We start from the raw sequence: 13,441 nt of genomic DNA on the forward strand, positions 1-13,441 counted from the left end.
AATCGCCATATTGATTTCCAATGTATGGGCAATTTATTCTGCAAACACTTAGAGGTAACATAAGTAACGAATAAAGTATGTGGGAGTGTTAATAACAAAATAAAAAAAATGCTAGAGAATGAAGTTGGGTAGTTCAGTTACGTAGGAAATAATGAGCCCTTTCCGTAGCTGCTTGGAAGTTTCGACGGCTTGAAAATACTATTTCTTTTCAGAACATAATATTATTTGACTATGGTGATTAGATTCCTCTACACAAAATTTTCTAAGTAGGAGTATTATGGGGGCAACTGCCCCCTCATGCACCCCCGTACGCACGCCTATGGTTCGTTGCCATACCGATATCTATGCCGATATCACTTGCAAAAGTTACAACAAACTCTTCACCAGAACCATCCATCGTAAGTTGAATGGTAGGCGACATGGAGGTAATAATAATAATAAGAATAATAAAGGTAAAGTTCTCCCATGTGCTTAGCACCACGCCATGAAGGTATATTCCTTTCCCGGATTCTCTGGAGTAAGAGAACGGGAATGCGTTCTGTGCGCATGTTGAAGGCTGTGCGCCTCGTCCAATGAACGCGCGGAGGGGAGGGGCATCCACGGGAGGGGGCTCATTCGCGGTGCAGTAGTTCCGTAGTAAACATGTCAGCTCGCAAGTCTATGGGAACTCTGCATTCAGGAGAGCGCCTCATAGTGTTGAATGTGTTCGAGAACAACTTGTTTGAAAAGTTTAAAACACATGGCTTTGTTTTTTTTACAAATGTTTAAAACAAAGTGATTGAAACATGTTTTTCAGACTTGTTTAAAACACATTTTGATACATGATGTTTCATAGTTTGTGGTTATTTGCATGTTTTTTTGAAAATGTATGTTTAAATTTTTTATTTTTTTTTCTGTTCTTCGTAGCATCAAAAGACAAATAAACGTGCAATATTATTTGTTATTTGTGTAAAACAGTACACTGGCCATTGTTAAGAATAAAAGAAGAAATTGGTAGCAGAAAGCGTTTTGCTTTACGGCCGTTACACCGCGCAGCACTTCGTTGCTTTCATCCCGCACCCTTCCCCACCCGGTCTGGCCCCGCCCACAACCTTTCCCCTCTGCGCGTCGCTACTCCAGAGAATCCGGAAAAGCAGTATATATAGGGGGTGTGGGGGTAAAGCCCCACACCTTCTTGATCCGGTCGTGAGTGGAGGTCATGTGATCACCATCACGCTTCTGACCGCCTTTACCCCCATGGTTTCCCCCAGGTACCCATGTCATTCGACTCTGGGTGGGGTCGGGGCCGCTTCCAATATAATAATAATAATTCTTTATTTCCGTAGACCCAGTAGCGTACGCAGGATTTTATCAAGGGGGGGTTATTTCTAAAACTTTCTCCAAATTCACATTACCATTGTTTTATTTTACTTTAATTAAATAATAATAATCACAATTAATTAATAATACTTATAATTAATTAATTAGCTGAATTACTACTAATAATACTAATACCACTACTACTATTAAGTAGTAGAGATCTACATAAATATAGTATTTACGAAAGCAATAGAACAATATCACTTTCTAGTCATTCGATTTTTATCAAATTCTGGGAGCATTTTTTTGTTTCTTTGTTAGGAAATAATTGTCTGGTCAACGAGGTGAGACATTTTAAGTGTGAAGAAAATCCACAAAAACAAGAAAATATATTAAAATAAATTAAAATAATCAAAGTATGGAACTCATCCAAGGAGCTGCGGTGGTCTGGTCGGTAGAGCGTCTGACAACCACGCGGGAGATCTGGATTCGATTCCCGGAAATGTCGCCGATAATTCACATCTGGATTGTCTCTCTATTCTTGCCAACAAAGCGTTTTTACAATAGTTAAGCTTATTGTCGTTTTAATAATTGTCTAGTCAACAAGGTGAGACATTCAAACATGCTGCGGTAAACAATGGGAAGGCGGACTGGTGACTGTTCTTGTCCGCCTAGCCTTTGTCTAATTAGCCGCTTACAACGAACCAAGAACATTCTTTAGTTAATTCTCATTGTTCACACAAAAAAAATACATGTTCATTAAAAAAAAATACATGTTCATTGAACACTAGCGTACGTAGAGGGGTGGCTGATGGGGTTACAGCCCCTACCGAAATTTTGAGAAAATCAAAATTTTCAAATAAAAATCCGTTAAGAATTTGAAAAAATCAAAATGTGTAAATGCGAAACCTCTTTTCAAGTGAGTCCCGATTACCATTTTTGTCTTCGAATACAATTTTAATAGACTTTAAAAGCTCCAAAAATACGAAATATTTTATTATGCATCCTGCCCTCCAAAACGAAGGCATGTGCTATCCACATTTACTATTCCAGCCCATCCCGAAAAAAAAAAAAAAAAAATCCTGCGTACGCCAGTGTATTGAACATTGTTGCAATTGAGATACAAAACAAGTTTCCTCTCTTTTAAATCATAGTTGCACTCATATTTTATTTTCAAGAATACGTACTTGTTAATTTTCAAGGCTTTCTCTCTGAAAGACGCATGTGTTTGGAATGCTGTGCTACTCTCCGTGCTGCATGGAAATAATAATTCAAATTATTATTATTATTATTATTATTATTATTATTATTATTATTATTATTAGCAGTAGTATTAATTTTTTTCCACAGCATTTTTCAAAACATTTCACAAGCTCAAGGAGGGGTTTAAACCCCGTAACCCCCCCTTGCGTACGCCACTGTGTAGACCCATATCCATGGGTGTGGAAAACGTCATACAATACTAAATATTACAAATGGAGTAGGATTACAATGAAAAGACAAAAATACAAATAAATCATATGGGTTAAACAGTTATAGGTTGTAAAAGAGAAAATCCATATATAAGAGACATACAATATCAAAATAATTTAAATGCTACAATTTACTAATTCAGTTTAATTATATAATTATAATTCATTGAGATTATATAGAGGTATGTATATCTCTTAAATACTGTTTAATTGTTTTCAGTTTCTTGTGAGTTTCTGTAATCTGTTTGATGTGTGTGGGAAATTTGTTATGGTATTTTATTCCTGCAACATGAGGTGATTTGTCTAAGAAAAGGGGCTAGGCGACATAGATACGCTGGAATGGGCAGCAGGTGCAGATGACAGAAACGCACGGGACTCAAAATCCTCGCCTCTGATTGAATAATTCCCTAGATGTGGCTTAGCTGTTTGTAAAAAAAATTCTCGCGATCGGGACCGGAATTTTTTTTAATCCCAACATTCGGGACATGAAAAATTCGCCATTTCGCGACAGAGTCTGGAAATTTTCGAGACGGGAAATGTACGAAATTTCCCGAACCTGTGAAAATCTTGAATTCTACACGTTATTTTCAACTTAAGTGATTGCTTTTGCATTTCAGGAATAAAAAAGAACAATTTCCGATAAGTTCCAGCGGGGGTGTGCGGAAATGACTTTCCGACATTTCGGGATCCCGAGCAGACGTAAATATAGAATGGTCATTTTAAAAAGTCGTTAAATCTCGTCGTTTTCTGCATTGTAAATGTCTGGAACTTATCCGAAATTTTTAGTTTTTGTACCAGATATGCAAAAACAATCACTTAAGGTAAAAATAACGTGCAGAATTCGAGATTTCAAGAGCTTCGGGAAATTGAAAATTTTTCACGTCCCGAATGTTGGGATTTAAAAATTTCCCGTCCCGACTCAACAAATTCTGTCCCGTACACCCCTAAGTTCCAGAGACTTGCAAATGCAGTGGAGAAATCGTCGTAAATTAACAATTTTTTTAAATGACCATTCTGCATTTCCCGACTGCTCGGGATCCCGAAAAGTCGGGAAGTCATTTCCCGAAGTCGGGATCGGGACGGGAATTTTTTTTCCCGGTCCCGAATTTTCGGAATCCTGCACACCCATGCCCATATTTCATACAAAGGAAAGCTGTGTTGGGGATAAAATGCCTGTGGACGTGGAGTAACTTTGGAATATGGTTCGCAACATTGTAGCGCAGTAATCTGTGCAAGTGAGTGAGCGAAACAAGCGTCCTTGTCGCTAGTGAAGTAAACTAAACTACTAATGTAATGGAAGTGAAAATGGCGACTGAAAATGATTCATCGGGAAAGAAATTAGTTGATATGCGTGTAGTGGATTTACGTGCCGAGTTGGAAAAACGTAATTTGGATAAAACAGGAGTTAAAGCTGTTTTAATCGAAAGACTACAAAAGGTACAGATAAATGAGCAAATAATTGTAATTGACGTGTACAGCTATTATTTTAATGAAATTAATATTAAATTGGTCGTAATTAGGATTGCCTAATTTGAATGTTTCTGTTCCAGGCACTGAAGGATGAAGGGGTTGATCCAGATGAGTACTTGTTTGAATCGTCGGAGAAGAAAATTGCGAAGCGGTCATCTAACGCAAGTAAGCATCACGAATTATTATTTTTTTAAAGGAAAATTTAGGAATTAAAAAATGTGGAGCATTTTTTTAAACAGGATTCTGTTAGATTGATGTTTTGTGAAAGTTTTTGTTCAAATCTTATGTTACGATGATTAAAATTGTGATTGATATGAACAGATTCGAAACTACTCCATTTTTAGCTATCATTAGTAACATGGCGTATAAAGAGGATTTCCTACCACTGGATCTACCGAGTCTTGTAAATCAGATCGTAATTTGACATGATTCCAAGTGAACTACACTATATGTTTCAGAAAGAACGCCGCAAAGTTTGGTCGATCCTTGGCCATTTCCTCGCCTGCAGATTTTCTACCTTGCCAACATGTTAAAGGCAAATTTCACGATAAAAATAGAATGAAAGTGCAGAGATGATAATGATTATGCGTTATTATTTGAAAACTTGCGGCAACTGTTCCGATTGTTCAATGATTTTTAGCAAGTTTTATCGGAGTATTGGGAAGTGATTCGGAAAACTGAAAACGAATGTGGAAAACCGTATAAAATGTATAAATTTTTTAATTGCCGGATTTCAATGTTTTGCATATAAAATTTGTTCCTGTGCCAAAAAGAAATAAATAACAAGATGTTCCTGTGCCAAAAAGAAATAAATAAGACATTTGATCCCAAAGTTTGCCCCATTTTTAAAAGCCTTCCATCTCGCTGTACTTCCGCCGCTTTTTATTAGTAAAACTAGGGTAAATGTCTGAACTGGTTTGTATGTACACTCAAAAAACTTGGCGGTAAATGTCTGTTATATCAGAGACTCATTTCTTAATTTTTACAGAAGAAACTACTTACGGAAATGAATTTCTGTAGAATTTTGAACAACAAGAAATAAGCACTTTTGATATAATAAACTTACATTTTGTGCAAAGCGACAACATTATGCTGTTGTTTCCATTATGTAGTTACCTGCAGATGGTGCGAGCATCGAAAGTTACGCAGTCTCACCAGTGTTTTCAAACGCCTTTTTTTTTTTGAGATTTTTTTTTAACTATGCTTACCTAACCTAACCTTGGCGGAAATGGTCTATAGGGCTATCCGTCAATGGTTTTTGAGGCTATCCATCAATGGTTCGTAGGGCTGTCGTGAATGGTTTTTTGGGATGTCCGTCAATGGTTTGTGATGACATAATGATCACGAAAGGATGTATTTTTCGGTTACGAAGGTTGGAAACACTGCATACCCACTCCAAATCGACAAAACAAAAGCACGACGTGCGATGATCCACGGCTGTGTGCACCATATTGTATGTTCCACAACCAAAGAAGTAACCAAGAGAATTACTCAATGTGAAAAGCATAATGGCACCTTCAACTATGTTCCGCAATACGCAATTGGTAAGTACGAATCATCAGATTTTAATGTGTCTCCGATATAACAGACATTTACCAACTTAGCACTCTAACTCAAATATATTTATAAATTGGTAGGCTGATGATGTGAAATGTCATATTGGCTGCCACTTGTGCAAAGCCTTTGTGCTGTTCTGCTTCATGCTAAGATAACAGATACTTTACTAGACATTAACACATTTCCGCAAGCTAAAAAGAACTAAAAACGTTCATAAACTAGCTATGCAAAATATTTCAAGCGTACCTTCTAAGTTTGGAGGATACACACACAAAAGCATTCATACATACATAAATTATAATTTGAAGAGTAGGGGTACGTTTTGCAGAGGGAAGCCAATCTTGGTTGATAGTTGTTTGGTGTTCGTCTCAGACATGCAGTTATGGCAGATTATCGTGCGAGGCTCTAAGGGGATTTTGTGATAAGGTGTTGGAAACATTTATGGCTGTTATTTTACTGCTAAGAGCTGCCCAAGAACTAATGGTACACATTTTTTTACATGGTTCAATTTCTATTTATGCATGTTAATCAATTAACGTGCACAGAGTCTTTTATTTACTGTCTCTCATGGAGAACAATTTTGCCCTTCTGTGTACTTCTATATTACTTTCTCTTTGCTAGCAGCCATTAATTTACTGTCATCTTCTATATGAACTGCTGTTGCGGTGTACTTCATGTGTTTTGGTTGCGAAGGGATATTATGGGTCCTGTTTCCTTTTGTTTTCTTGCTTTTTTTTTATCATGCTATGAATGCAATTTTTACATGGTTTGATTTTGATTTACTTCTGTTAACACATGCTGTGGAGTTTTAGCGATTACTTACACTTTTGTTCAATATATGCTTTCGTGGTTTAATTAGGCAGGCCAGTTTTGGTTCTCTTAGCATTAAAATAAAGTTCCTAAATGCATTCTACTGAGGTTCCGATTTACTTCTACATTCATTCACGCTAGTCTAAGATACTTACTGTCGCTTGTCAACGGAAAATACCTTGTCCATGGGAAGCGCACATGGCTTGCATGAGGGTTTTTTCAACATAAGTAAATTCTTTTTGAAAACCAAACCGTGCTCCTTACTTTAAGGAAGGTTCAAATTTCGTGTGACAATGATTCAAAATTCCACAATAATTAGCCTTTCAGCTAGGAGAATTTGAAAAAAAAATCATAAAACAATTGGAACAGTTACCATATGTCCATAAATTCTTCGGTTAAATGAGCCAGGTTTAAGGCTCTTAGGGTATCAATTATGAATTTTTAATGATTTTCCCAAATTTCATAGGGGAATTACATAGTCTAGTCATTTTTATTTTTTATTGGCTACCTTCTGTAAAAAGAGATAATTACTCTGTTGAAGGAAATAAATAAATGAATATTGGAAATGAATGTGAAAGTGATTTTGGAGCTTTGAGAAAGTAATTAGCACTGTTTAGAGTTTTGCAAAATTCAGTTTATTATTAGGGGAAATATGTAAAAAGTTGTTTGTGGAAGCACCTGTGCGAAAGTGTGAAAATATCTAGTTCTCTACATGATTGTATTGGCATTGTATTTTGTGCATGTAATACTGTTTGAAAAAACTTCAGTAGTTAAATTCACAGTGATGCCATTTTACTCTTCCTTTACTTTTGTTTGGCAGAGTTTTTATTGATAAGCTGATTATCGTGTACCAACCAATACCGATAGGGTACTAGATACTCCTGTCAGTCACGCAACCGCAGGAGGGTATTGTCCCCCCCCCCAACCTTGGATAGAAATGAGTTCTAGGGGTGCAAAGATTGACGGCTAAGTGTACCTGCAGGGAACAATTACCGCCTACAACTTCAAATTTTATGCAAATAAAAATAATTTTTGTAAACTTTTATTGCTCGTTTCGCTAGCAATCACTACTTTTTTTTGGTCTTGTCTGGTTCAGAACCGTAGCTAGGGGGTGGCGGGAGTTCAGTCCTAGGTGCTGAAGGATCTAAGTGAAAATAAGTTGTAAAATTGCTTGCTTGATTTGTGGTTTTAAGTCCACTTTACACACGGAAAGGCTAATCAGGACTGGGCCTACAGTTTAAAGTTGGATCTGAACCACTGTTGCCATGTGCCGCCACCGGGTATCGAACCCGGGACCCCTTGCTTACAAGGTCACAATGTTACCACTACACCATAGGGAAGGCACAAAAGTTGTAAAAGAGAAAATGAAATGGCGTCCCATGAAATTAATTGCACCCTATTAAATCAATATTGAATTTCAGCCTGCAAAAGAATTTGATCCAAAAATTTTATTGCTCGCTTTGTTCGCAGTCCATATTTGTTCTCTGTAATGAAATGTGAATTGCCAAACAGGTAAATAAGACTTGTCTTAATTTGCACATTTGAGAGAGAATTTATGTAATTTTTGCATTATTGTGAGATGGATGAATTGGTTGTGTAATGTATTGAAATCATATGTATTAAAGAAACTTTAAATATGTACACAATTTAGTGTCCGCATATCTCCATGTTGCATATATGTGAAATATATATCGTGCATGAAAGTTATACATGTTAATGTAAAAAATAATTATATTTGGAATGCATTTTCTGTCTTTCGAAAATAGAGTGTGCTTGTTTTCCATTATTAATGTGAAATTGAATGTGTTGAAAAAATAATTCAAATCATTGGTTCGAACACAAATGCTTTAGTACCAAATTCAACGAACAATAATAATAATATAAATAATGTTGGTCCTGAGTTCAAATCCCAGATTTGGCATGGATGTTTGTGATCAATTTCATTATATCATCGCTCATCCCCATCTTTGCAAATTAGCCAAAAGTGGCACAAAAGCGAAGTAAAATAAAGCAAATGAATAACAACAACAGCAATAATGTTATACTAATAACATTGTTATTAATATTATTAGCATTATTATACTATATTATTTTTATTAATATTATTAGCTTTATTATTATTGGTACGTATTATTGGTATTATTATTATTTATTATTATTATTTATTATTATTATTATTGAAGAAGCTATTGTGAAATAACTTTTTAATCAATAATGAACTGTCTCATCCTATGTTTGGAAACATGAATGTTAAAGATTTTCACACTTCTGATTGTGGATGCTAATTTTGTGTCACACATCTGTTGTAAGTAACAAATCTGAAATCACGTTTCTTGCAGGAATATTATTTGTTTCATATTCCGTGTACATATTCACAACCATTTTTTGTTTAGGCCAGTGCTTCCCTTGTTAGTAAACTTAAAAATTGCAATCTTCTATGGGACAATGAGACTCAATCTTGAAAATATGGTCGTCTAGTGCACTTTTTGACACTGTGTAGGGTGACATGTTCTTTTAGTCAAGATAACATGGTTTAACTAAAACACCAAATAATAAGTTCACATGAAGACTGGCAGCATTTATTTGATGCCTCTCAGGGTATGGGCAATATCTTTGTTCGTTCGTTGGTGAAATAAAAATCAGTCAAGTTTTCACTAAGAGAAAAGGAGTATATTTTACTTCTTAGCAAGAAATTAAAATGCTTATGTGCATAAACCCATTGGAATTTCGAAGAAATAACAGCTTCTTACAATTCAGTTTGACCACTCATTTATTATTATTCTTCTTTTAACTGTCCCTGCCAGTATTATCTTGTCTACTTCGGACATCGTTACTGTTTTGTATTTGTTTTAATGTTTTCTTCTAAAATTGATAGTCTCTCAAATTCATCAGAACATACATACGATCACATGTGATCGTAGATTCCCCTTCCATATACTCTATTGTAAGGTCTTGACGTGCAGGTTCCGAATCTGCAATCACTTTCACTCTAGCTCAATTCCCTTTGAGAATTTTTTGGGTTTTATGAAATTATAATTTTTTTTAAAAAAAAAAATTCCATATCTCCGTTCCTTATTGAGCTAGAAGGATTGTTGATACCTCGTTGGACTCTCAATGAAGTCCTCTTTCCGATTCTACAATACAAAATGGGGGTTTCCATTTAAAATATCACAGTTGCTTACCACCCCACCCCACCCCCATGGGGTAGGGGTGGGGAATAAAGTGTCATATCATTGAATAGCTTTCTTTCACTTATTAAACACATATTTTTTTTTCCGATTCGATGTGTATTTCTCATGATATGTGACCGTTCCGGGACGTTTGGAGAACCCGGTGTGTGTGTATATACTATATATAAATCACTTTATATTTCGAGGATATGCATACAGAATCCAGATTAGTGAAGGGGATAAATCTATTAGAATGGATGAGAGTGATATGGGAAATGGAATTTTTCAAAGGTTGTATATTTTTGTAGTGTGAGATTTGTTGATTTGGGAGTGCAAAGAGAGTCAAAAAGTGCAGAGAACTTTTTAATGGGTGTTACAAGTGGAACTTTGAATGTTCACTCACAGCTTTATTACAGGGTATCTACCTGTCAGGAAAGAGTCGAGAAATCGACAGGCAGGTCAAGGAATTATGCTTGTGGTCAAGAATTTTTGCTATTTTTTTTTTTTTTAAGGTTATAGTGAATTTACATTGTTATTCGTATATACCTGTATTGAAATTTGATAAAATTGAATATTTGGAAATCTAAAATTGTATCGAGTTGTTAAGATTTGTTCACTTTGTTACCCCGTATTGATATATGAAATCATATCTTGCGCGTGTGCGAATTACTCACTTAGTAGAATATTAAGTATTTAAAAAATATTTAAAAATTCAAAAATATAGTTTACTTACGATTTGTATGTACCGTATGCCAAACTACATAATCTACTATGGGGGAGGAGGGGATGGCAGACTTGTGGGTGGAGTTTGGAACCGGGAAAGTTCCTGCATTCTGCAAGAAGACAAACATGATACCTCGTGTAGCATGTACTCGGGTGTTTTTTTCTTCAATGTTTCAAGTTTTAAAGTTTTTATCTTTGACTTTTTACACTTTTGGTAGCTCTACAAAGAAAGGAATGTGGGTATGGGAGTTTTATCAGGAATGGGCAAGTTGTTAGGAAACCTTTTTTACCATAGTAACACGTATCACCTTACTCCTTGTTTTACTTCTATTTGATGCGGCTATGAAGCAATTTCGCTAGCCAAGGGAGCAGTTGACTCCCAAAACTTAGTTTGGCATACTGTACATACTCACAAACCGTAAGTAAACTAATTTTGGTATTTTTAAATATTTTTTAAATACTTAGTATTCACTTTGTTCTTTAAGAATTACATTCTTGTATGCGTGAAGTTTTGTAAAAAATATTAAATAACCATTTTTTACACCCGAACCCTTCAATTAAAGCAAGTCTAAATCTCTTTTAACCCTTAAACGCCCAAGTTATTTTTGTCAATTTTTTTCTTGTCTTTACTCTAATAGCTGTTGTACTAATAAGCAATTTTGAATCATTTTTTGAAAATTTTCATTACCATATGGTAGTGCTATGTATTCACCCCAACAAATTGATTTATTTTTGAAAACTTGGAAATTTTGTAATTAACCTTAAAATTATTTTCAACATTTTATTATTTTTTAAAAACTATACAAATATTATAGATCCATTGCTCATTAATCTCACATTTTCTGAGCTAAACGTGGTCAGCTAACTATTTAATACATAATGATTACTCTATATTCACATATTGTTTATCACTCTTGAATATTCACTTGTCGTAAAAACTTTGAATTGGAGTTTTAAGTCCACTTTATGGACAGATTAGCTAATCGGGACTGGACCTACAGTTTAAAGTGGGATCGGAACCACTGTGCCTTGTACCTCAACCATGTATCGAACCAGGCAGCCTTGATTACAAGACGACAACATTACCACTATGTGGTACAAACGTATGAAACATGGAACAGTAAGTCCAACAACATATTTGACATGTCCAATGCGAACACTACTGCTGAACCACCAGCATACTACATGTTTTTCAAAACCTTCCTTTGTGTTGTAATGGGCCGCCAAGCTCCCTTAGGTGCAACATGAAATTGTCATATAGTTTTGACCGATTTCCACCCAAATTCAAGCTGGGATAATTTTGGCCTCTGAAATTCATGTAGCAAATGGATAAGAGGGGCTGTAGTCTTTCTAAATTTGTTTTCAATGCCATGTAGTCATCTTATACTCCTGCCTTGATAGATATCAAAACAAAAGAGGTATCCACGGAAGGTTTCCAACCACCAGGCAGGCTTTGTAACCAAATCTTATAGCTTGCAGGAATGTTTATCATAATCGGGATCACAGACTCAACAAAGCTGAGCTACTGAACAGGCACAAAATGTTCCGTGAAATGGTCATCTCTTATTACTAGGGGTGGATTTTTGCATATTTGCATGTTTTTTTCCTTGGGGTCATTCCATGCCAAACCATCCAATGGTGGTTGCATGACCATTTTAGAAAAAAAAATCATTTTTAGTACATAGGTTTGTACATGTTTCTAGATATCAAAACCAATGTTCAAAAAAAAAATATTGTCTTTAGTTCTCCTGGGGCAGCCATTTTTCCAACATGGTGCATGGCTTTTTTTTTGCTCATGTAACAGTATACAGTTAATATCTCAAAAACCATTAAAGCTAGAGACCTGAAACAAAATTCATTTTGTAGCTAATGAAGTACACTTCCTATGATATTCAGGTATGTTTTGCTTGAAATTGCATCGTAAGTACGAAAATTATGGTGGAAATTGGGATAACAATAGTTAAAAAATTGCATTGGTAAGCTCGATTTTTTAATGAAGGGGTTTAGTCTAAGGCTTGATTTTTTTTCATGTGTAGACCTACCTTCAGGGTGTCTGTAAATAAAATATCAGTGCTTAGAAATGCACCCCTTTTTTACAGCATGGGCTCAAACATGGCCGTTCATTGAATTTTGACAGTTTTCGGGGTCCCCTTTAAAAATTCTGAAATTTGGCACATAGGAAACCCTTCATGAACCTAACTCACAGTAAAAATCTCAACTTTTAGATTCAACTCATCTTGGTCAATATGAGGTAACGTATGTCACCTAATTTCTGACATTGCAAGGTAAGGTTAAACTACATTCCAGAGAATAATGAAGTATTTTCTTTTTCTTTTTTAAATTTGGGTTAAATAAATACTTTAAAACTATAGAAACTTAAGGTTTTAATACTTGACTTACCATAAATTGAAATTACAAGGTATGACAATTGAAAATCTGCGAAATTTCATTGCAAAAGGTTTGATTTATTAGGTACCCATGACCAGTTGGTATTGTCAGCTCCAGTTTCCTATTCATTCTCTTTGTTAAATCAGGCAGGATTCTTTGTTCTTTCACTAAGTTCCTAAGTAAATTATCAGAAACCTTCAGTTCATCACATATTTTTTCTTGACCAAGTGGTAGCAATCAAACCGATGATTCTGACCTTTTCAACATTAGTTTTTTGCTCATTTACATTTTTCTTCTTATAATTTCAATTATATGATTGTACTGGCCACGCAAGGATTGTCACACTTGCTTTCCTTTTCTTCAGTTTTAATACTTAGTGAAAAGCAATTTTCCAGTTTCCTTTGCACGCCTTGTAGGATGTTAATAGTTTTTCGAGCAAGATCACTTTATTGTTTTTCTGCAATCGGCCTCCTCAGTTTTGAAACAGGAGATGCATAAAAGACAGAACAGACTTCATGCATTTCCTTTAGTTTTCCTTGGCTTGGCACAAAG

General features: G+C 35.3%; 1 protein-coding gene across 6 annotated transcripts in view; it reads left to right on the plus strand.

The window, feature by feature from the left end:
* The first annotated feature begins 3,986 nt into the window (after positions 1-3,986).
* LOC146003438 (uncharacterized) overlaps positions 3,987-13,441 on the plus strand; it is an 88,681-nt gene continuing 79,226 nt past the window's right edge. For 5 of the 6 annotated variants that reach the window (XM_083141725.1, XM_083141743.1, XM_083141748.1 and 2 more), the window contains exons 1-2: positions 3,987-4,208; positions 4,322-4,406. In XM_083141725.1, the coding sequence (XP_082997851.1) occupies positions 4,065-4,208; positions 4,322-4,406 (229 nt within the window). In that variant the 5' untranslated portion in view covers positions 3,987-4,064. The remainder of the gene's footprint in view (positions 4,209-4,321; positions 4,407-13,441) is intronic. The other variant, XM_083141746.1, reaches the window with a different exon arrangement.

The sequence above is a fragment of the Lepisma saccharinum genome, chromosome 1 (assembly GCF_977018435.1).
Source record: "Lepisma saccharinum chromosome 1, izLepSacc3.1, whole genome shotgun sequence".
Taxonomy (NCBI): Eukaryota; Metazoa; Arthropoda; class Insecta; order Zygentoma; family Lepismatidae; genus Lepisma; species Lepisma saccharinum.